General features: G+C 35.7%; 1 protein-coding gene across 2 annotated transcripts in view; it reads right to left on the bottom strand.

The window, feature by feature from the left end:
* LOC137008243 (uncharacterized) overlaps positions 1–23,491 on the bottom strand; it is a 48,113-nt gene extending 24,622 nt beyond the window's left edge. For both annotated transcript variants that reach the window (XM_067370176.1, XM_067370186.1), the window contains exons 1-5: positions 23,467–23,491; positions 12,899–13,219; positions 12,186–12,530; positions 6,623–6,751; positions 5,761–6,087 (exon numbers count right to left, since the gene is read on the bottom strand). In XM_067370176.1, coding sequence (XP_067226277.1) covers positions 5,761–6,087; positions 6,623–6,751; positions 12,186–12,530; positions 12,899–13,219; positions 23,467–23,473 — 1,129 coding nt within the window. In that variant the 5' untranslated portion in view covers positions 23,474–23,491. The remainder of the gene's footprint in view (positions 1–5,760; positions 6,088–6,622; positions 6,752–12,185; positions 12,531–12,898; positions 13,220–23,466) is intronic.
* Positions 23,492–23,817: the final 326 nt, after the last annotated feature.

Below are 23,817 nucleotides of genomic sequence, written 5' to 3'. Positions count from 1 at the left end.
ATGAACTACCAAGTCACTGCCTTAGTCAGATTTTGGATGACCACAGCGACGCACAGCGTGTTTCTCAATAAAGAGTAACTTCTGCTTCAAGAGATCCCAACGTCTCCTGGTCTATGCTTCGACGAGGAAAAAAGTTTCCAACAGTTTTGGTGCCGTGACCCGGATAGAGCTTCTCACCTCAATCCAGATTGAAACTTCAAGCACAACAAAGATCTGATCCAAAAGAAGATCCAGGCTGAATTTTCCTGTATACCCAAGGGTTGGTGAGTGATACTCTATCCAAAAGAACCATTAAGACCAGTACAAAGTTGTTATCCTCTGCACCGTCAGAGAAGAGTTAACAGTCAGCTGTAGGGTTTGGTTAACTAAGTTATCCTCTAAAAATGTTCTTTTAGTTTATCCTCTGCTGTTTTTAGTTTATCCTCTGTTCAGGCAGGGAAGATTAGCATTAAATGCTAATATTGGTAACCTCTGTTCAGGCAGGGAAGAGTGGCATCATGTGCTAATATTGGTTTATCTTCTGTAAAGTTAGGGAAGTTTTATCCTCTGCTTTATAAGGGAAGGTTGTTTATCCTCTGTTTTATCAGGGAAGGTGGGGTGTTAACAGAATAGCCATCCTCTACTTTGCTAGAGAAGAAGGTTCATCCTCTGTTAATTCAGGGAAGGTTATAACTGTTAAAGTGTGGTAGCAAGTTGTTTCAACTCTGCTCGTCAGAGAAGGTTGAATACATTACGATGTGTATTAACTAGGTTAACCTCTGCTCTGTCAGGGAAGTGTTGAAGTGTATTGTTGTGCCAAAGACATTACACAATGTTGAGAAAGAACGCTAGACTTTTTCCAACAACTGAGAAAGGTGGACTAGCTACTCCTTTATGGACAGATAAGTTCAAATCATTGTTAGGAAAGCACATGGACTCAATAGTGACTGAGTCAGTCAGATTGGATTTGACAAAGAAATTTGGGATTCATCCAGAAAAAGTTTGGTCTATTGAAGAATGCAAAAAGGTACTTGGTGCTTGTATTCGGAAGAAAAATATGAAGGGCATTATCTGCTGCCACAGAGAATTTACTCTATCCATTGCACAAGAACAAATCCAACGTATTACTAAGTTAGAAGAGCAGAACAGTTGCACACTCGAGTGTCTCATCTCACTCAGAAGTTGGGCCTTAACAAAGCCTCAACCAAACGTGACTCAAAAGACCAACAGTCAGATGAAAGCTATCCTGACATACAGTCTTTCTGTAGACTAGAGGGCAATAGCATTCATGGATAAAGATGTAAATGCAGTTGAAGTGTGTGGAGCGAGACAAAAGGCTCAGAGTAGGGCAAAAGGGGTTGACACAGTTACATCTGTAACCCCCATACTGCAGTTACAAGCAGTCAGTACCGCTATAGGTCCTGAAGACATAGAAAGAATTGCTGAGAATTTGCCATCAGTGCATAGAAACTTTTCTGAGTTTAGGACAGAGTTGTCCAGAAAAATGAAGCTCTATGATATATCCCTAGCTGACGTCACACAGCTAATGTCACAAATCCTGAAAGAGTCAGAATTCAATGATTTTGAAAGTGCTGTAAATAATTCTGAGTTTCAGCATTCCAGCAAAGGCGAATTGAGAGAAGGAGTTCTGAGAGTGTTACAGAACCTTGTTGGACTAAAGGTAGACTGGTCAAAGATCACTAGTTGTGTACAGGAGGAGGATGAAACTGTAAGTGAGTACACTGAAAGATTTTGTCAGTCAGCGGCAGCATACAGTGGAATAGCTGACACTCCAGAGAAGGTGTTAGAGGATAATGGACCACTGGTCCGCATGCGGTTTGATGGCCTTTCATCAGAATACAGAAATGCATTGCCTTTCTTAGACCTCACATGGCCCAATGGAACCCTGCAAAACAACTTGGATAGGTTAGCTATTTGGGAAAGAGACTCAGATGTCAAGACAAGAGTAAAGATTGCAGCAGCATCCTTTAAGGTCAACACAGAGAATCGACAGAAACGTAAATGTCCTAAGAGAGAAGGCAGTTGTCATTACTGTGGTAAACCTGGACATTGGATGAAAGAGTGTAGGAAAAACAAAAAGACATTTAAAGAAATGAACAGCTTTACTCAGCTCCTACTCAGTCTACTTGCTACATTGAAACTGCCCCTCCCCTCTTCTCCAAACTCTTGGAGCAACAGCTTGCTGACATGCTAACCATTTGGGCTGTGAGTGCTTAATTTCCCCAGTAATTTACAAGAAAGCTGAAAGACTCATTCTGAACAAAAGAAAGTTGACTGTCACTTCCACTGTTTGGGGGACACTGGTTAAGTACACTCACAGCCTTAAATGTTATGCTACAGCACACTCCATTCACTTGTCCATCCTCAATGGGTTATGATGTCTGCTATGACTGATGTTTCAATGGAAGATGGAGATGTAGCACAGTAAAGTTTGCAAATTAACTACAGGGAGAGAATAGGACACACAGACCAGTGAGGAGCCCAGGGAACAACCGAAGTGCATAAGGCCTCGGGGGCCAACCCTGTGGTGAAGACTTCCTCATAGGTTTCCCCCTCTCTCAGTTTATCCCCACCTTACTGGTCTATAGGTGTCAAAATGATGAAGACTAGGTTAAGAAAAAGAAGAACAAAACCACTATACGATCACTAGAAGTTTATTATGATAAGAGTTAGACAGAAAAACTATACGATCATCAGAGGTCTAACATACTAAAGTCTATGCATGAATACTGCTGGTCTGCTGTCTCTTTGTTTTCTTGTGTGCAGGTATGTGTATATGCCATGACGTCTCATAAGCAGCACCTGGTGTAAAGCACCACCTCAGATATCCATGAACAACCTTCATGATGACAGAGTCATCAGAGCAACTCGGAGTTGCACAACGACAAAGAATCATCTTGGGACAAATATGGAAATGGACTCTACAGGGAACAGACTCCACAGCTATTCAGGCGCCATGGACTTTTAGGACTTCCACGCTTATGCTACATGTTTTTTCTGTGTCATCATGTAGTTAATACAACATGTTACCACCCTGCGTTGTATATGTGTGTCAACAGTATACTCAAGTTAAAGAACAACACTTATGTAAATGTTGGACGAGACTCAGAATAAGATGTATGTGCCTGTAACTGTTACAAGTTGCATGACTGGAAGATGGAACTTATGTTAACAAACATATGTTATAGAAGGGATTTAAGAAGGTTTTAATTTGTATTATGTGAGAGTTATTAGAACTCTCAAAGGGGGAACTGTGGGATTACAAATTTAAGAATCTGTTTAAGATCTGCGGATCCTACATCCTGACCATTTGGCATGACAAGCTCAAGATACAGCGGTGCTTTTGTCTCTATGATAATGTAAAGGTATAGGTGATACTGTCAGACTGATTGGATTAGCACCTATGCATTTGAATGACACATTTATGCTGATTAGATCATGGCTGGGAAATGTAGGGAATGATCTGATTCCTTACTGCATTTGCATCCTTTGTTTAGATTGTCCACACCTCTACTCTATGTATCCCTCCCCCTTGAATGTATATGAACTACCAAGTCACTGCCTTAGTCAGATTTTGGATGACCACAGCGATGCACAGCGTGTTTCTCAATAAAGAGTAACTTCTGCTTCAAGAGATCCCAAAGTCTCCTGGTCTATGCTTCGACGAGGAAAAAGTTTCCAACAGCAGACTCATTTCTGCCCCAACCGAAAACCAAAACCCGAAACCATGTTTCACCACAGACTTGCATTGGAAGAAATATGGGCTGCACCATCAATCAGTGCAATCGTTACATAGCATACCTGCCTGCTGAAGCCATATGCTAAATTTTAATATTTCCGGCTCACTTTATGACTTAAAATAGTTTAGAAACTCGGAAAATAAATATTTGTTGCAGAACATATTTTGGACTGATTTAGTTCATATAGAAGTCCATGCAGGCCTGGAGTGGCCATTTTGGAGAACTAGGAGAATTCCCGGTTGCCCGGTGACTTTTATAGTCCACTTAAATTTCACAACACAACACAATGCATCTACAGTAGATAATGCATGTTCAGATGCATGCTGTGACAATGGACAGGCCTGTGTCAACTCTGAGCAGCATGAGGGTAGAGACACACCAAACTGATGCCACAGAACTAGCGCTGATGAAAACTGACTGTGTTGTCATCTTGGGTCGCCTGCATCAGGGCAAAAAGCTGCACTATTAATTTACTTGTTTCACTTTCCATTTTCTCATTTAGGCTATTTAATATTTAATTAACATTATTATCACAGGAAATGTGAACTGTTGTCCATCATTTGGCAATTGGTGATAAAGAAAAGTTTCACGTTGCAATATTGGAATTTTTTTTCATTTTAAACTATGAGGGCGAGTCAGTGGATATCACATATGCAATGTGCAAACTTTGTGCGAGAATCATGCCGATCCCTAGTCAATTATTCTGTACAGAAAATAAAAGTAAAAGCGGAGAGCTTTCGATGCATATTCTCTCAGACACAAGGAGAGATAAATCCTACTTCAACATGCTGATAACAGTAGGCCATGCCTTTATTTTCTTTATATTTCCCTTGTGGCCCATATACTGTATGTAGTGGGGGAAAAAAAGAAGAGAAGTATTTCGTATTAAACAAGTTGTTTTTTAAATAAAGCTGCTTTTCGTTGACTGATTATTGCAGTGTTCAGGCACATTATACTATTAATAATTTTAATGATAGGCCTATAATCAAATGTCTTTAAATCATTTTCAATGAGGAGTAAACTAATCTATCAAATCTTTTAGATAAGTCATAATATTGGAAATCTTTCCGTTTTAAACCAAGAAGGGGAGCCAATGGATATCACACAAGAAGCAACGTGCAAACATTGTGCAAGAGTTATGCCAGTGAAAAAGTCTCAACCTGTCACTGTTCACTACAAAAAGTCAAAGTAAAAAGTGACATTTCATAATAATAAGCTGATAACGGTCTTAATTTATTCCATTATTCTCTTGTGGCCATACATATAGGCTAGTGAAGCAAATGAGAATAATAGTATTTTGCGTTAAACAGACTATATATAATTTATTACATATATGAATATTATTAAATTCAGTGATTCTCATACTTAGTGATATTTAGTGCCAGTTAATCAGGAAGTGACAATTGTGCTCTCTTTAACTCGTTGGATGGAAGCAGTGCTTTATTCCCAAATGTTTTATGCAATATTGCAATTTTTCACATAAGTTAATTCTTTGGATAGAAACTTGCAGATTGTATGAGTGTGCATTTACAGACATTAGAACGCCACCCTCAGGCTGAATTATTTAAGGACACAACACTGCAAAAGATTGTCTGCATGTGTTCAGCAATTACAATGTAAAAGCTTTATCTAGCGCTATAACACAGAATCTAGCCCAGATAAATTTATGGTCAGGAGCCAATACTGATAGTTACGGTACATATCCAAAACAAACCAAGCTTCAAAATTCATTTACTGCTGTTTAGCATTGCTAAATGAAGAGTGTGAATAAATTATAGAGTAAATAGTGAGTAAATAAACTTCACATTGTTCCTCATAGCTGCATGGAAAACAACTGTTATTCAAATAATGTATAAAATATGCTGATCAAATATCTACCAAATACCTGACTGTGCAAGTGTACCTACAAAAACTGATGCTGTTTTAAAGGACATGACATACAACATATCAATAAATTACCTACAGAAAAAATCTGAATGTATCTGGAAGAATGTAATCATTATTATATTGGCCGACTCACCCTTGACATAAACGATGAATTTTTTGTTCAAGTTCTGCACAAGTCTTCTGCACATGTTCTGTACAAATCTGCCGCCTCTGATCTTCAGTTTATAGACTCCTGTGTCTTCAGTACTGGTGTTTGTGATGATCAGAGATCCAGTCTTCTCATCCATCTCCAGTCTGCCTCTGAATTTCCCATCAGGAACAGTGACCTTTCCAGTCCCTCTTTGGATTTCAGCTATGACAGTCTTCTTTTCATCTCCAAACAGCCACTGTATCTCATCATCTTTGTTTATTTCAATGCCAGGGGTTAGAGTGACAGATTCTCCTTCTATGACTGTCTCCACTTCATGTCACAGCAGCACACAGAAACAGAGAAGAGAGGAGATTGTAAGAGAGTGAACTGAAGGACTGAGAGGATACTGTGTGACTCTTCATGTGTTTCTAATAATCACTTCATCATTTGGACTTTTAAATAAATATCTGCATCAACGCAATAATGTTTCGTTGAATGAAGAGCTCAGGCAGCCCCAATAAAACTTAAAATGACAGAAAAAGGACAGCAGGATGATTTATGGGCTGTTTCTGCTAAATTTGTCAACCTTCAATAGCAAAAGAACAAAACTACATGAAATACATGATCAAAAGATCTTAAATCAACAATTTAAACATACAGAGATTCAGTAATTAGTATTAATGTAATTCAGCTCAACTCTGAACAATCACACAAATCAATGATTACTGCACTAAATCAACCACAATTAGAACTGGTAAAAAGGTAGAAATATTGATTGTGAAAAATTGTATTATACATTTAAACTGTACTGAACTACAATAAAGCTCAATGTTTTTCCTCTTGTTGTATCAGCTGTAATACTTACTCGTTTGCTTTTGTAGATCAGATACTTTGTAACGATAATAAAAAACACCAGCAGCTGAAAATGCCAGCAAAAAAATGGCAACAACAATCCCTGCTAGAGCAGCTGGAAACAGAGCTGGGACTGGAACAGCTAAAGAGAGACAGACAGTGTGAATGAGTCTGATCTATAACAAACACTATAAACATCAGCACTATATAACCTGAGTGAAGATCTGATACTGTAATGATAAAGAGTCATTAGTGTGAATGAGTCTGATCTATAACAAACACTATAAACATCAGCACTATATAACCTGAGTGAAGATCTGATACTGTAATGATAAAGAGTCATTAGTGTGAATGAGTCTGATCTATAACAAACACTATAAACATCAGCACTATATAACCTGAGTGAAGATCTGATACTGTAATGATAAAGAGTCATTAGTGTGAATGAGTCTGATCTATAACAAACACTATAAACATCAGCACTATATAACCTGAGTGAAGATCTGATACTGTAATGATAAAGAGTCATTAGTGTGAATGAGTCTGATCTATAACAAACACTATAAACATCAGCACTATATAACCTGAGTGAAGATCTGATACTGTAATGATAAAGAGTCATTAGTGTGAATGAGTCTGATCTATAACAAACACTATAAACATCAGCACTATATAACCTGAGTGAAGATCTGATACTGTAATGATAAAGAGTCATTAGTGTGAATGAGTCTGATCTATAACAAACACTATAAACATCAGCACTATATAACCTGACTGAAGATCTGATACTGTAATGATAGAGTCATTAGTGTGAATGAGTCTGAACTATAACAAATACTATAAACATCAACACTATATAACCTGAGTGAAGATCTGATACTGTAATGATAAAGAGTCATTAGTGTGAATGAGTCTGAACTATAACAAACACTATAAACATCAACACTATATAACCTGAGTGAAGATCTGATACTGTAATGATAAAGACAGTCATTAGTGTGAATGAGTCTGATCTATAACAAACACTATAAACATCAGCACTATATAACCTGAGTGAAGATCTGATACTGTAATGATAAAGAGTCATTAGTGTGAATGAGTCTGATCTATAACAAACACTATAAACATCAACACTATATAACCTGAGTGAAGATCTGATACTGTAATGATAAAGAGTCATTAGTGTGAATGAGTCTGATCTATAACAAACACTATAAACATCAACACTATATAACCTGAGTGAAGATCTGATACTGTAATGATAAAGAGTCATTATATGTCGTATATTATATGTCGTATATATCTAAATTACAACATATGCTCTCAATGACAAATGCGGAACAGTTGGTTCATGCATTCATGACCTCAAGACTAGATAATTGTAACGCTCGACTGGGTGGTTGTTCTGCTCGGCTTTTAAACAAACTACAGTTGGTTCAAAATGCGGCAGCTAGAGTTCTTACTAGAACCAGAAAGTATGACCATATTAGCCCAGTTCTGTCAACATTACATTGGCTCCCTATTAAACATCGTATAGATTTTAAAATCTTGCTACTTACTTATAAAGCTCTAAATGGTTTAGCTCCCCAGTACCTAAGCGAGCTCTTAATGCATTATAGTCCTTCATGTTTATTGCGATCTCAGAATTCAGGCCAGTTGATAATACCCAGAATATCAAAATCAACTGAAGGCGGCAGATCCTTTTCCTATTTAGCACCTAAACTCTGGAACAATCTTCCTAGCATTGTTCGGGAAGCAGACACACTCTGTCAGTTTAAATCTAGACTAAAAACACATCTCTTTGCTCTTGCATACACATAACACATTATCAATACATTAACATTTTTCAAATCCGTTAAAGGATTGTTACGCTTCAATAATTAGGTCGGCCGGAACCGAGAACATTTCCTATAACACTAGATATACCTGTACATCAGAATAAGAATGGCATCTACGCTAATATCTGTCTCTCTGCTTATCCTGAGGTTTGCCGGGTGCTGGATCCAGGCCGTATCCAGATCAGATGGAGAACCTGCGTCTGGACCTGACTACAACGTAGCCCAGGAGACAATGGGCCTAAAGATCCAATTCTGGCTGCATCTATAATTCAGATTTTTAATCCCCGTATCCGCTTACATATATTTATATATAATCTATTTTTAATCTCTATAATAAAAATGTATAATTCAGATTTTGATCTCCATATCCATTTACATATATTATATATATCTTCCAAGGGGTTTTTTCCCTCCTAGGACTTTTTTCCCAGTGCTAGCACGCTGGGTTTTTCTCCTAGGGGTTTTTTTCCACCCCTGGAAGTCAGCCGACATTGGCTTAATGTAGCACCATCTTGTATATGTCCCATATTACCACGCTTGTTTGTACAGTTTATTTTTAACCACTTCCCTTTTTTCTGTGCTTCTAATATGTAAAGCTGCTTTGAAACAATTACCAATTGTAAAAGCGCTATATAAATAAATTTGACTTGACTTGACTCATTAGTGTGAATGAGTCTGATCTATAACAAACACTATAAACATCAGCACTATATAACCTGAGTGAAGATCTGATACTGTAATGATAAAGAGTCATTAGTGTGAATGAGTCTGATCTATAACAAACACTATAAACATCAACACTATATAACCTGAGTGAAGATCTGATACTGTAATGATAAAGAGTCATTAGTGTGAATGAGTCTGATCTATAACAAACACTATAAACATCAACACTATATAACCTGAGTGAAGATCTGATACTGTAATGATAGAGTCATTAGTGTGAATGAGTCTGATCTATAACAAACACTATAAACATCAACACTATATAACCTGAGTGAAGATCTGATACTGTAATGATAGAGTCATTAGTGTGAATGAGTCTGATCTATAACAAACACTATAAACATCAACACTATATAACCTGAGTGAAGATCTGATACTGTAATGATAAAGAGTCATTAGTGTGAATGAGTCTGATCTATAACAAACACTATAAACATCAACACTATATAACCTGACTGAAGATCTGATACTGTAATGATAAAGACTGTCATTAGTGTGAATGAGTATGATCTATAACAAACACTATAAACATCAACACTATATAACCTGAGTGAAGATCTGATACTGTAATGATAGAGTCATTAGTGTGAATGAGTCTGATCTATAACAAACACTATAAACATCAACACTATATAACCTGAGTGAAGATCTGATACTGTAATGATAAAGAGTCATTAGTGTGAATGAGTCTGATCTATAACAAACACTATAAACATCAACACTATATAACCTGAGTGAAGATCTGATACTGTAATGATAAAGAGTCATTAGTGTGAATGAGTCTGATCTATAACAAACACTATAAACATCAGCACTGTATAACCTGAGTGAAGAACTGATACTGTAATGATAAAGACAGTCATTAGTGTGAATACGTCTGATCTATAACAAACACTATAAACATCAACACTATATAACCTGACTGAAGATCTGATACTGTAATGATAAAGAGTCATTAGTGTGAATGAGTCTGAACTATAACAAACACTATAAACATCAACACTATATAACCTGAGTGAAGATCTGATACTGTAATGATAAAGAGTCATTAGTGTGAATGAGTCTGATCTATAACAAACACTATAAACATCAACACTATATAACCTGACTGAAGATCTGATACTGTAATGATAAAGAGTCATTAGTGTGAATGAGTCTGATCTATAACAAACACTATAAACATCAACACTATATAACCTGAGTGAAGATCTGATACTGTAATGATAAAGAGTCATTAGAGTGAATGAGTCTGATCTATAACAAACACTATAAACATCAACACTATATAACCTGAGTGAAGATCTGATACTGTAATGATAGAGTCATTAGTGTGAATGAGTCTGATCTATAACAAACACTATAAACATCAACACTATATAACCTGAGTGAAGATCTGATACTGTAATGATAGAGTCATTAGTGTGAATGAGTCTGATCTATAACAAACACTATAAACATCAACACTATATAACCTGAGTGAAGAACTGATACTGTAATGATAAAGACAGTCATTAGTGTGAATGAGTCTGATCTATAACAAACACTATAAACATCAGCACTGTATAACCTGAGTGAAGAACTGATACTGTAATGATAAAGACAGTCATTAGTGTGAATGAGTCTGATCTATAACAAACACTATAAACATCAGCACTATATAACCTGAGTGAAGATCTGATACTGCAATGATAAAGAGTCATTAGTGTGAATGAGTCTGATCTATAACAAACACTGTAAACATCAACACTGTATAACCTGAGTGAAGATCTGATACTGTAATGATAGTGTCATTAGTGTGAATGAGTCTGATCTATAACAAACACTATAAACATCAACACTATATAACCTGAGTGAAGATCTGATACTGTAATGATAGTGTCATTAGTGTGAATGAGTCTGATCTATAACAAACACTATAAACATCAACACTATATAACCTGAGTGAAGATCTGATACTGTAATGATAAAGAGTCATTAGTGTGAATGAGTCTGATCTATAACAAACACTATAAACATCAACACTATATAACCTGAGTGAAGATCTGATACTGTAATGATAGTCATTAGTGTGAATGAGTCTGATCTATAACAAACACTATAAACATCAACACTATATAACCTGAGTGAAGATCTGATACTGTAATGCTAAAGAGTCATTAGTGTGAATGAGTCTGATCTATAACAAACACTATAAACATCAGCACTATATAACCTGACTGAAGATCTGATACTGTAATAATAAAGAGTCATTAGTGTGAATGAGTCTGATCTATAACAAACACTATAAACATCAGCACTATATAACCTGACTGAAGATCTGATACTGTAATGATAGAGTCATTAGTGTGAATGAGTCTGATCTATAACAAACACTATAAACATCAGCACTATATAACCTGAGTGAAGATCTGATACTGTAATGATAAAGAGTCATTAGTGTGAATGAGTCTGATCTATAACAAACACTATAAACATCAGCACTATATAACCTGACTGAAGATCTGATACTGTAATGATAAAGTCATTAGTGTGAATGAGTCTGATCTATAACAAACACTATGAACATCAGCACTATATAACCTGACTGAAGATCTGATACTGTAATGATAGAGTCATTAGTGTGAATGAGTCTGATCTATAACAAACACTATAAACATCAGCACTATATAACCTGAGTGAAGATCTGATACTGTAATGATAAAGAGTCATTAGTGTGAATGAGTCTGATCTATAACAAATACTATAAACATCAGCACTATATAACCTGATTGAAGATCTGATACTGTAATGATAAAGAGTCATTAGTGTGAATGAGTCTGATCTATAACAAACACTATAAACAACAACACCATATAACCTGAGTGATAAAGAAAGTCATTATTTATCAGATCTACTGTATTTACAGGTGTCAGACAGGCTGTTTTAGATAATAAAAGTTCAGGGTGAGACGTTATGAATTATTTACAGACAGCTGATAAACAATCATTGCTTTTATAGTCTTGAGTTACTCACCGCTGAGAGTAACAACGAATCTCTTGTTTAAAGTCTGATTGTTGCTGCTGATCTTCACTTTATAAACTCCAGAGTCTGTGATTCTGACATTTGTGATGATCAGAGATCCGGTCTGATTATCCAGCTTAAGTCTGTCTCTGAATCTCTCATCAGGATCATCATATAATCTTAGACTCTTGGCCTCTAGATCATGTTTAGCTATGAGTTTTCCTTCATCTCCAAACCTCCACACTATCAGCTCTTTTCTGTGTGTTTTAGTATCAGTCTGAAGAGAGACAGGATTCCCCTCCGTCTCTGATACACTCTTCATTTCACCTTTAAAAGCATCAATAACAGCTGGAGACTCTGCATGAGACAGATTTACAGATATTAAACATTAAACACAGTTACTGGCACTAGAATATTAACTTTAACAGTCAAGTATCTTGTGGTTACTCCATAAGGCATATATGAACCATATATTAATTAGTTTATGATATTTAATGTAATTTAAGTGCTGAATATAATTTTCCTTAAACATATTTCTTTAAGTGTATCTTTATTTGTGTTGATTGAGTCTGCTCCTTCTATAGGCGAAAGCTATTCTGTAAGATTGTTTTGTAAGATTTTCCAGCTGCAGTTTAAATATCAGCTTAATTGATTTTAATTTATAAAACAACAATAAACATCTAACATCTTCAAAACATCTAATTATTCAAAAATAGTGTCCTCACCATAGACATTAACACTGAAATTCAAACGTGAGGTCCCATGGTTGTGGTTGATCTCTAGTCTATAAAGTCCAGAGTGTTTAGTTCTCATGTTTGTGATTGTCAGAGATCCAGTCTGATCCAGCTGCAGTCTGTCTTCGAACATCTCAGGAACAATGGGATATGAAATATCATTTCCCTCGATTTGAGCAATGACTGAACGTGAATCCTTAAACCTCCACATCATCTGAATAATTCCCTGTATTTGAGTAAGATCAGGGTTTAGAGTGACTGAATCTCCCTCCATCACAGTCTTCACTTCATCTGTTCCAGCACCAAACACTCCTGCAGAACAAACACAAACAGTTTCTCAGAGATTAAACTCATGTAACACTGCTGCTCATGTTACTGAACAGAGTTCAACAGAAATCAATCTTGACTTATAAATAATATTTAACTTACTACAAGGCCACTATTATGCTTATTTATTAGTTCATAATTTTGTTTATTGGGTCAGCTAACTGGTTTGCATAACTTCATGTTCAAGAAAAATATATTTATTATTATTTACATTGTTGCAGCACCAGTTTTCACCCTCTGTCTGAATGCTCTATTTAATAGAATCCTCAAGAACAATAAAACTATAATTCCCCAACAAACGTTAAGACTGTGAGGTAATACACTTTCAAAGTTACATAATACAACACCAATAAGATAGTACCCCAGGTGACAAAATTACAGAACTGGTCTGTCATACATACACATGAAATGAATGGATAAAAATATCTCAAGAGTACCAGAATATCACTTTGAATATCCACATTTCTTAAGTGCATTGACTAACATGCTATGAACAAATATTAAATGCTGTGGGTCAGCAACAGGTGTGGCACACATGTCCTGAAAACAAGTGAAGCCAAATCATTTCGATCGCGCCCTGGTGGGTGGCTGAAGTATAGGTCATAAACCCCAACATTTCCATGTAAACAAATGTGACATGAGCTAAATGAAACAATCAAATTACACTTCAATTTCAAATTGATTTCTGTCATTTTAGGTAGCTATTATCACGTTGATGTATGTTCAACTGTTCATTTTTTAAACAGTTTGGTTTTAGTTAAGCTATCTGAGAATGCTTTGACGCACTAGCACAGTGCATGATTGCCTGGCAAGTCCAGAATGATATATCTTCTACAAGATATATCAGTCTGGTCAGTCCGCCCTCCATCGCGATTCAAGTCAACTCCAAACCCTACCGTGCAATCAGATTCGTTTATTTCAGTCCCTTCAATATAAACAAAGATTGCGCGCGGGAGACCCGAGAGTTTGTTCTATTCAGCCGTGAATTCAGTTTTAAATGACCAAAAACACATTAATTATTTACTTTTTGCTGTTGACTCTCTTGTCGCTTTGCTAATGTCATATCCACCCTTCTCTGATTGGTTTACTCCGCTTCCTGTTTGCTCGGATTTGCTCCGCCCTAGAAATCGAATTGATTCAATGGCCGACCAGACTCATCTGCTGGTACAGTGGTGAGGCTGGATTTTCCAGGCAAGGTGCATGATGCCTAAGGGAACATCTGCCAATTTCCCAACTGCTTAAAAACACCTGATCTGGGTAAATTAAGCTGACTTTTAACATTTAAAAAAATCCAAAGCTTGTAGTACATTAATATTTGTCAGACTGACTTACTGTAATTTTTGCCAGTATCTCGCTTACTGTATGTACTGTACACAAATATTTCCATTAAAAAAAGTTACTGCAATTCACCAATACATGTTAAAAAAAAACTTTTAGAGGAATTGCAGCATTTTTTTCTATTTCACCTGTACTAAATCATACTTCTAACTATAAACATACTACAACATTTAGAACATGAAAACATGATTTACTGTAAATAAAAAAAAAAAAGAATATTCGTATACTGTGTGTTTGTATACTATGTGACAGAGTTGTCAAAAGTACCGGCTTCGGTACCACATCAGTACTGAAATTTTAAAAATGTGACCCTTAAGTGATGTTGAGCGGATTCATAAACACCTCTGACCCTAACACAGACATATCAGATGAGCGCATCAACACAATCAGAGGTTTTTATGAATCCGCTCAAAATTTCAGTACCGATTGGTACCAAAGTCAGTACTTTTGACACTCTTCTATGGGTCATTCCGTGTCAAATCAACTAGAGGTCCCTGAATCAAATTTTTGATTTTGTTCATAAATTTTTTCTGTTGAAAGACAAAAACAAATAGTGATGAAAGCCAAAATATTAAATGTCAGAGATGTATATTTACTGAGTAATCAAAATGACCATTTTCATCTGAGATTTGGAGCCAAATTAGAGGGATGTAAAAATGATTTTAGAAAGCTGGCAGCATCATTATTTTAGTTTTACACAGAGATTGGTAGGTCTTTTAGTAAAATCTGTTGACTTTAACTATCTTTGTTTCATTAAACACCAACAGTGACAGTTCAAACCTGGGAAAAAAGCACTTCTTGTGTTTTGTGTCTTAAGTTTGCATGCCTGTAACTCAAGTAGTAAAGATATTTTAATATCCTTTTAGATTCTGGTTCTTAACAAATCTTTATTTTAAAGGCCCTTGATTGTTCAATGCCAGAGATATGGAAATCTTAATGCGGCTTCATGAGTACATTGGTCAATTGTACATATTTTCAGTGGTCAAAAAACAAATGCGAGTCACTTTGCACACAGCTGATACTTTTTTTTTGTTTTAAATAGGAATATCTGAAGAATAAATAATGTTGAAACTAGAAATGTATCTCATGTTTTTCTATCAAGCACATACCTTTCTGAGTGCCATAAATATTTTTCTAAAGTTGTCATGCCGGTAACACAAAAAGTATTCAAGATCTCAATATCTTTCTAGATTCTCAAACTTAATAAACTTGTTGAATTTTACCCATTTTCAATGGTCACAAACCAAATGTAGGTAACTTTCTAAACAGACTCAACTATAGGGCCTTGAAAATGAAGATTTCAAAAGGGAAAGTTTATTAAGAATAAGAATCTACAAGGATATTAAGATATCTTGAATAATTTTAGAGTTGCAGGCATGCAAACTTGAGGCACAAAACACAAGAAGTGCTTTTTCCCAGGTTTGAACTGTCACTGCTGGCATATAATGAAACAAAGATTGTGAAAGTCAACAGATTTTACTAATAGACCTATCAATCTCTGTGTAAAAATAAAATAAAGATTCTGCCATCTGTACAAAGTCATTTTTTTCTCCCCTGTAAATTGGCTCCAAATCTCAGGTGAAAATGGTCATTTTGACCCCCTCTACAAAATAATGGATTACTCAGTAAATATACACCTGTCATATTTAATATTTTAGATTTCATCACTATTTATGTTTGTCTTTCAACAGAAAAAGTATTAACAAAATTTGAGCTGGGGACCTCTGGTTGATTTGACACGGAATGACCTCTATTTGAGATTGTCAATTAAGTATCAATTGGCCAGTGGCAGCAGTGTTCATTTCCCCTTCCTGTCCATCATCTCACCTTTATCTGAACTAGCTGTGCTTCAGAGAGATGCACTGCTCTATCTATTTGTTGCTGTAATTCATTTATTCTTAAACAGCTTCCGATTCAGCCAGAATCAGTCTTCAACAGAATCAGTCTTGTATCTTCTTTGGAACGTGGAAAAACTCTTTTAAAAAACAGATTACAGTATTTTTTTTCTAAAAATATTTGTGCAACTGTATATACGGTAGGGGTGTGACGAGATTTCATCGTGAGATTAAATTATGTGAGATTTCTCTCGTTGAAATGAAAAGCAGTCTTGTGATAGTGGGGGCCAAGATGGCACTGTGATAGGTAAACGTGTTCTTGACGTCTCGTCAGGAGAATTTTGAAATAGGACGATTATATAGCCATTATAATATAGACATTGCTATTTATGAACGGGTAAGTGATTGCGCTCATCACATTATCCTCCTTGTGCCAGTTTAGAAAATGAGTAGAAAAATAGGCAAACTTCCAACGTGACAGCACACATGCCCCCTATAGTAAACTATGGAGCCTGTTCAAAATGCCGATGGGCACGATAATGCGTTTTGCTTCGTGGAACTGATTTCGGAAAATATTGAGGAGCATAATTGGTTTGATTCAAGCAAGGTGGTGAAGTGAATTTTCTCAAATTTATTGTTTGTGAATTATCTTTGGTTATATGTTGTTCCTATTTCAAAAAATAGAATTTTGTTAGTGTTTGTTCAGAATTCTCAAGAGGTAACTAGAATTGTTTTCTGTGTTTAATGGATTTTATGTTTAATTTCTTTTTCTGTTATATCCTTAAATGTAAGGGGTTTACGTGATGCAGTAAAGAGGAAAGCTGTTTTTTTATTCTGTAAAAGCAGTGAGTCAGATATAATTCTTCTTCAGGAAACACACTCGTGTGAAATGGATGTAAAATTTTGGAAAAATCAATGGGGAAATACAATTTGCTGTGCAGCCATGGCTCTAGTCATTCTGCTGGAGTTTCGATTTTGTTGCACAAGTTTAAAAAGTACACACTAGGAGTGATGTCTTCCGATGAAGGCAGATGGATTATTTTATCGCTTCAACGAGATAACTCCAATCTTTACTATTTGTAATATTTACGGGTTTAATTCCTGATCTGCCAACAAGTCTCTCTAAATTCAAAGTACCCAGTACCCAGACTCTTTTGTGATTTTGGGTGGGGATTTTACAATGAATGTGTGGATGATACCTTTGACAGATTTTCTCCCAGAAGCTTAACGATAGCCTGCATTTAAATATTAACATTTTATCATTAGTGCACAGAATTTTCTCTTACAGATACATGGCGTTTCTTTCACCCCTGAGCTGCAGGAATTTACTTGGTCTAATAGTAATATATGTCTTCCCCTAATCGGAAATTGACTCTTCTTGATCTCTTCCTCAGCTCTTCAATTTGAGTTATAGATGTTTCTCATTCTTTTGCACCCATCTCAGATCATAAACAAATAAATTTAAAATTGTGTTGCAACATCTGATAAAACTCCAAAGTTACGTTGATTTATTGGAAATGTAAATATTTCTCTCCTAGAAGCTGCTTCCTTCAATGATGGTATTAAGAACTTGTTTTCGGATATATATTTTCTACAAATTTTAGTGATGGTTATAGAGCGAAATGGGAATTCTTTAAATATAAGGCTAGGAAGATCGCCATTAGAGAAAGTAAAGATTTAAAAGCCTCTAAAAAAAAAAAAAAATGCATGAACTCCTAAATAAAATAAATGCTTTAATGCAAAAAGCCTTAACTCAGGAGGAAGATCTGCTTTTGAGAGAAGTTTACAAATTAATCAAACTTACTTGGATGTGGCTAGAGGGGTCTTTATTAGGTCAAAATCCAAATGGCTAGAGGAAGGAGTGACTAATTCCAGTTAATTTTTTGCATAAGAGAAGAGGAATTGCAGGAGAAATTCATTGACCGTTTTAAAGGTCCCATTTTTCGTAGTATTTTGAAGCTTTGATTGTGTTTATAATTATTACTGTCCTCTTTAACATGTGTTCATGTTTCGCGTGTAAAAAAACACAGTATTTTTCACATAATTTACTTATCTGTATGCAGCTGTTTCCACTTTCATAAGCAGGCACTGATGACTTCCTTGTTCCATGAAGTCCCTCCTTCAGAAATACGTAAACGAGTTCTGATTGTACCAGCAGTTCCTATTATTGTGATTCGACAGCAGCTTCTACTCCATCTTTCAAAAATAATCTTTATGTGAATCCGGCATTAAATTGATTGAGATTGAGGAAGCTATCCTCAGCAAAATGTGATGGCACATAGTTTTACATGTGGATTATAATTTTCGGGAACCGAGTTAAACATAAATTGTAACCATTGATCTATAAGTACAGCGTCCCTGGGAAGGCCAAACAAAGGTGTTTGGACTGCGGGATGAAAATAACAGCGTTTCGTGACATGGCGACAAACACACTCTACAAACGCAACTCTTGTGTATTCCTGTCGAAGGAGAGTTAGTCAAAAAACTGTTTCAGTGACGTCATTAAAAGAAGGAAGTAAAGGGATGTAGTCCAAACTGGCCGTTCGATGTGTAGGCGACTTCTGTTAAATAAAATATCTCGCTTGGCATTGAACTTTGAGCTTTAAAATTTTACAGATTTTATTTATACTCTAACAACAACATTACACACTAACTAAAGTTTGAAACATGGGATCAAGAAGAACAGGACCTTTAAATATTAATGGTGTCAAGTGCACTGATCCTAACCTAATTTCTAATTTTATCACAAGCTTTCATGACAAACTTTACACTTCTGAATTTAATATGGATAATTGTGAGACTTTTGTCTGAAACAATTAAAAAACTATATTCCTACCATTGATAATGACTTTAAAGACCTTTGTGAATCTACTTTAAGAATTGGGGAAATTAGATCTCACACTCTCTTCTCTATGAAGAAAAGGGGAAATCCCCCGGTGTTGGCCAGTTCTCTGTCGAATTTTACGTCCATTTTTGGGACTTAATAAAATCACCTCTGCTTTGCATGTACGAAGAATGTGTTGCACAGAAGGAAATGACTACATCAGTGAAACAGGGTATAATTTCTCTTATTCCAAAACCTGAAAAAGATTCTCTCTTAATTGATAATTGGCGACCAATTACACTCTTAACAGTTGATTATAAGATCTTGGCCTTGGTTTATGCCTAGATAGATTGAAACTTGAGCTTGAAATCAATTCTTTTTTTTTTTAAACGCATGATCAGGTTTTGTCAAAGGTAGTCATATTAGCAATAATATAAGACTTGTTTTAGATTTACTGGATTATGTTGATTTTGTGCACTCTAAAGCCATTATTCTTTTCTTAGATTTTTATAGGGCCTTCGACACCATTGAACATGGATTTCTCCTGCAATCTCTCAAACTGTTTGGTTTTGAGGATTCTTTTGTTAACATAATTGAAATGTTTTATAAAAAGGAATTAGTAGTTCCGTCATGGTCAATATGCACACCTCCCAAAGATTTGCTATAATGCGTGGTGTCAGGCAGGGTTTGCCCAATTTCACCCTTTCTATTTATTTTTGTTACTGAGCTATTGTCATTGAGTATTAGGCACAATCAGAACTTAAAAGGCATCTCCATCTTCGATAGGGAAATCAAAATTTCACAGCTGGCTGATGACACCACTCTTTTTCAAAAGATAAAAGTCAAATTTCTAGTGCCATTAAGATCGTATGCTGGGTTAAGGATTAAATATGTCCAAGCGTGAGATAATGTCTCTGCATAATTGCGACGACACGTTAGTTGATGGTATTCCAGTCAAAGTCATTTATGTAACTAAAAATTTAGTAGCCAGACAGCAGCCAATTTTTCTAGTCAGAATTAAGAAAACCCCAAATATTTTTTTAATCTTTGATTACAAAGATCTACCTATCTCTCTATAGTAGGGCTCTTCTCTCTAAAGCAGAAGGTCTTTTCTCGCTTCGTGTATCCTTCACTCTACCTGTATATGAACTATATGTGACTGATTTTACTGCTAAAGGTGTCAATAAAATTTTCCTTGACTTTATATGGAAAAACAGGTCTTGATTCTTAACACTTCCTTTAGATATTTGACTCTACATACAAATATCTTTTATTTCTTAATTCTAATGCTGCTCCTGAAGGTGTTTGTATATTTGTGTGGTTATGAATACAAATAAAAAATAAAACGTTTAAAAATTGCGATAATACTTTAAGGGTGAAATTAGGAAAGAATATACCATACAGCTACGTTTACATTACATCCACTGTTGTTTTGCTTTTTATAGGAAATAAAAAAAACATTTAATTCGGACTGGATAACGGTAAGCGCTGCGGTATGCGCATTGATCGCGAAAGTGAAAGTAAACGCGAGCGCGTGTTCAAGTGCGATTTCAATACCCCGCATTTTGAAAGCGGCTCCCTGATGAATGCAAATATCTCTCAGTATGAAAGCTATCTTAGGCTGGGCTGTGTAGTTGTAAGCATCTCTCAGCTCTGTATCATGCTTAAAGAAAAATTTGGTCTCTATTTGCACTTTGAATATTGAGAGAGTGCTTTGGTTATAGTTGCACCTTACTGCTTACACTTAAGACTAAAAGAAAACTGTTATTTATTTTTCATGGTAACACCTTACATAATAAGGTTTCATTAGTTAACGTTAGTTAACTTTACATGAACTAAGGAAGAACAATACCTCTACACCATTTTAGTTTCATGCTTAATTTTGGCATTTACTAATACATTGTTAAAATCAAAAGTTGTATTTGTTAATGCACTATCATGAACTAACCATGAATGACTATTTTTGATAACTAACATAAACAAAGATTAATAAATACTGTAGCAAAGATATTGCTCATTGTTGATGTTTGTTAATACATTAATGTTAATAAATGAGACCTTAATGTAAAGTGTTACCATTTTTATTTATACTGTTTTTATTTCTATGATCAGTTTGTGGAAGTTTAGGAGGTTAAAAGTTGTAGAAGCTCATAAATCATGGCAGTAAGGTCTGAAGAGACTGAAATCATACAGTAGAGAAGTCAGTCAGTTGAGTTATGGCAAAACCTTTTACAGTACTTTATTATTGTATTATTGTATATAGTTATTGTTGTATTTTACTGCATATGATAATTCGCACTAAGAGAAAGTAGAACTGAAATGACATTTATTACAAGATGATTAGTTAAAACATTTCAAATACACCAGCAGATTATTTTTCTAATCATGGATTTCTTAAAAATAGTGTGTAAAAATCTTGTCTCATTCTCGTGAACTCAATCTTGTATCTAGTCTTGTCACGTGAGATGTGTCTCGTCACACCCCCTATACGGTAATGGAGGTATTGACAAAATTTCACCTGCACTCCATGTGTCAGTCTGGTCACGTAGGAACGTACAGCCTTTGAACATGGAGAAAAAAAAAAAAAAAAAAAAAAAAAACATTTAGTTGAATTTAACTTTTTCATGAAAATATTTGTGTTACTGTACGCACAATGTTAGGGGAGGTGGTCTAAAGCAAGATACAGGCAAAATATAATAAATCAGTTTGCCCACACTGGGCATTTACTATGGCCCTGTAAACATTATCTGAAATAAATATTTGACTTAGTTTCAAAGTGAGGGGAATTCGCAGACCGTCCCCTAAAGCAGCCCAGGTGAACATGCAGCAGACTCTGAAATTTATACACTAAGAAGCAACGCTCAGTATAACGTTCCATTGAAACACCGGCGCTCAGCAGCAGTCCCTGCGTTTCCGCCATTTTGGGGTGAAAGCGAGTCGGCAGTCCACTAGTTTCTATGGCAATATCAGCAGCATATTAAAGCTGAAATCCAATCTGAATGATGAAAACACAGAATAAAATACTATCACTGGAGATCATCAAATCCTTTTTACAGTTTATTTTACACACTTTGTGTTCAGAGTCTTCCACTTTTTCACAAAACCTTTGCTCTCTAGAAACCCAGTCAGTTTGGGTTAAATTCTTTAAAAAGGCTTATAAACACTGAATTAATACCAACATATAAAATTAAATTAATGACATGCATCAGAAAAATTGGGAAAGTTTGGACAATAAATATATGAATATAACAGCTTGATTTTGCAGTGTTATCTAAATGCCTGTTAAAGCAAAAGTGTCCAAAAGTGTGAATTATGGGATAACGGACACAGCAATGCATCATGTGTGTTATAAGATCATTATGTTTGTAGTGTGATCCATTAAAACGTACAAAATAGCCTATTTCAATTCAGACCTCGATATTAGCTACTATTACTCCACTAGGACTGAAATATATTGCTCACTGTAAACATGATGATCTTACATTTATTAATTTACTATTAATAAACGTGTACATTTGCATAAAATGGAAATCTCAATAAAGAAGCAGGCTAACTATTCAGATGGATGAATGGTTGGATTCCACAACTATTAAAATAAAACATAAGACAATACAACATTTACTGTAGGATCATACAATTTACTGATGTAGCTTTATTTAAAAAACTGTTCTACTGCGCTTCTGATTTGGCAGTGACGTTCGCCGATTTTGGGTGCATAAGATGTGAAGTTATTATTTTCACTCCCATAATGGCGGCCGCGCTGCCGGAGCAGTGGCTGTTACCTAAACATGATCAGTGTCGCTTCTTGGGTTCTCTTTGGTGAATATCAAACTCGTGCCCCTGTCCCTTTAATCGTGAATGTGCCCTATTCGGTCGTGTCGCGGTTTTGTTTATTTAATTCGTAAACAGCTTCCATTCAACAATAGAGCAACGTGTATAAAAGCGCAGGAGACACTGCACAGATAGTGAAGGACAAGTTAAAAGGGGTGGCGAATGTCGGTCCTTGCAGAGGCTATCACAAATATAAAAACTCCTACTGCCCGAAGCTCCCCCAGTAACCATTAAAACCTAGTTTAGCTTGTTCAGAGTTCTAATTTGAAGGAAAACTCTTCAGGGCTGATTTTACGGGATCATGTTGTCCACCTCGGTCATACTGTTTCCAGTGTCAAGAGTGAAACCGAAAGTAGTAAATATAATAAACATAGTAAATATAATAAACGGAATCATGAACTTACCGCACATTAGTAGAACAATCTGAAATAACCTGGAAATTGTTCTTCATACTGTTGATTCCAGCAAAACCTGATTTCGATGAATATTATTAATGCTCAATGTTGTTTCTGAATCACACCCTCCCGACCGACAGACAGACAGCGATGAGTGTGAACAAAGCCAACTAATACATATAGAGAGATCTTAATACCGACTGATACTGATGAATACATTTTCATTGGGCCACAAATTATATACTACTAAAGAATTAATTTAAGGTTTCCAGATCTGAAAGACTGTAGAGAAGCTCAGAAACCTGTAATAGCGGAGACTACAACAGTTCCCTTTCTGTGCAGCGGATCGCAAGCTAAAAT

This window comes from Chanodichthys erythropterus, chromosome 3, assembly GCF_024489055.1.
Source record: "Chanodichthys erythropterus isolate Z2021 chromosome 3, ASM2448905v1, whole genome shotgun sequence".
NCBI lineage: Eukaryota > Metazoa > Chordata > Actinopteri > Cypriniformes > Xenocyprididae > Chanodichthys > Chanodichthys erythropterus.
This window is presented reverse-complemented; position numbering and strand designations above follow the sequence as displayed.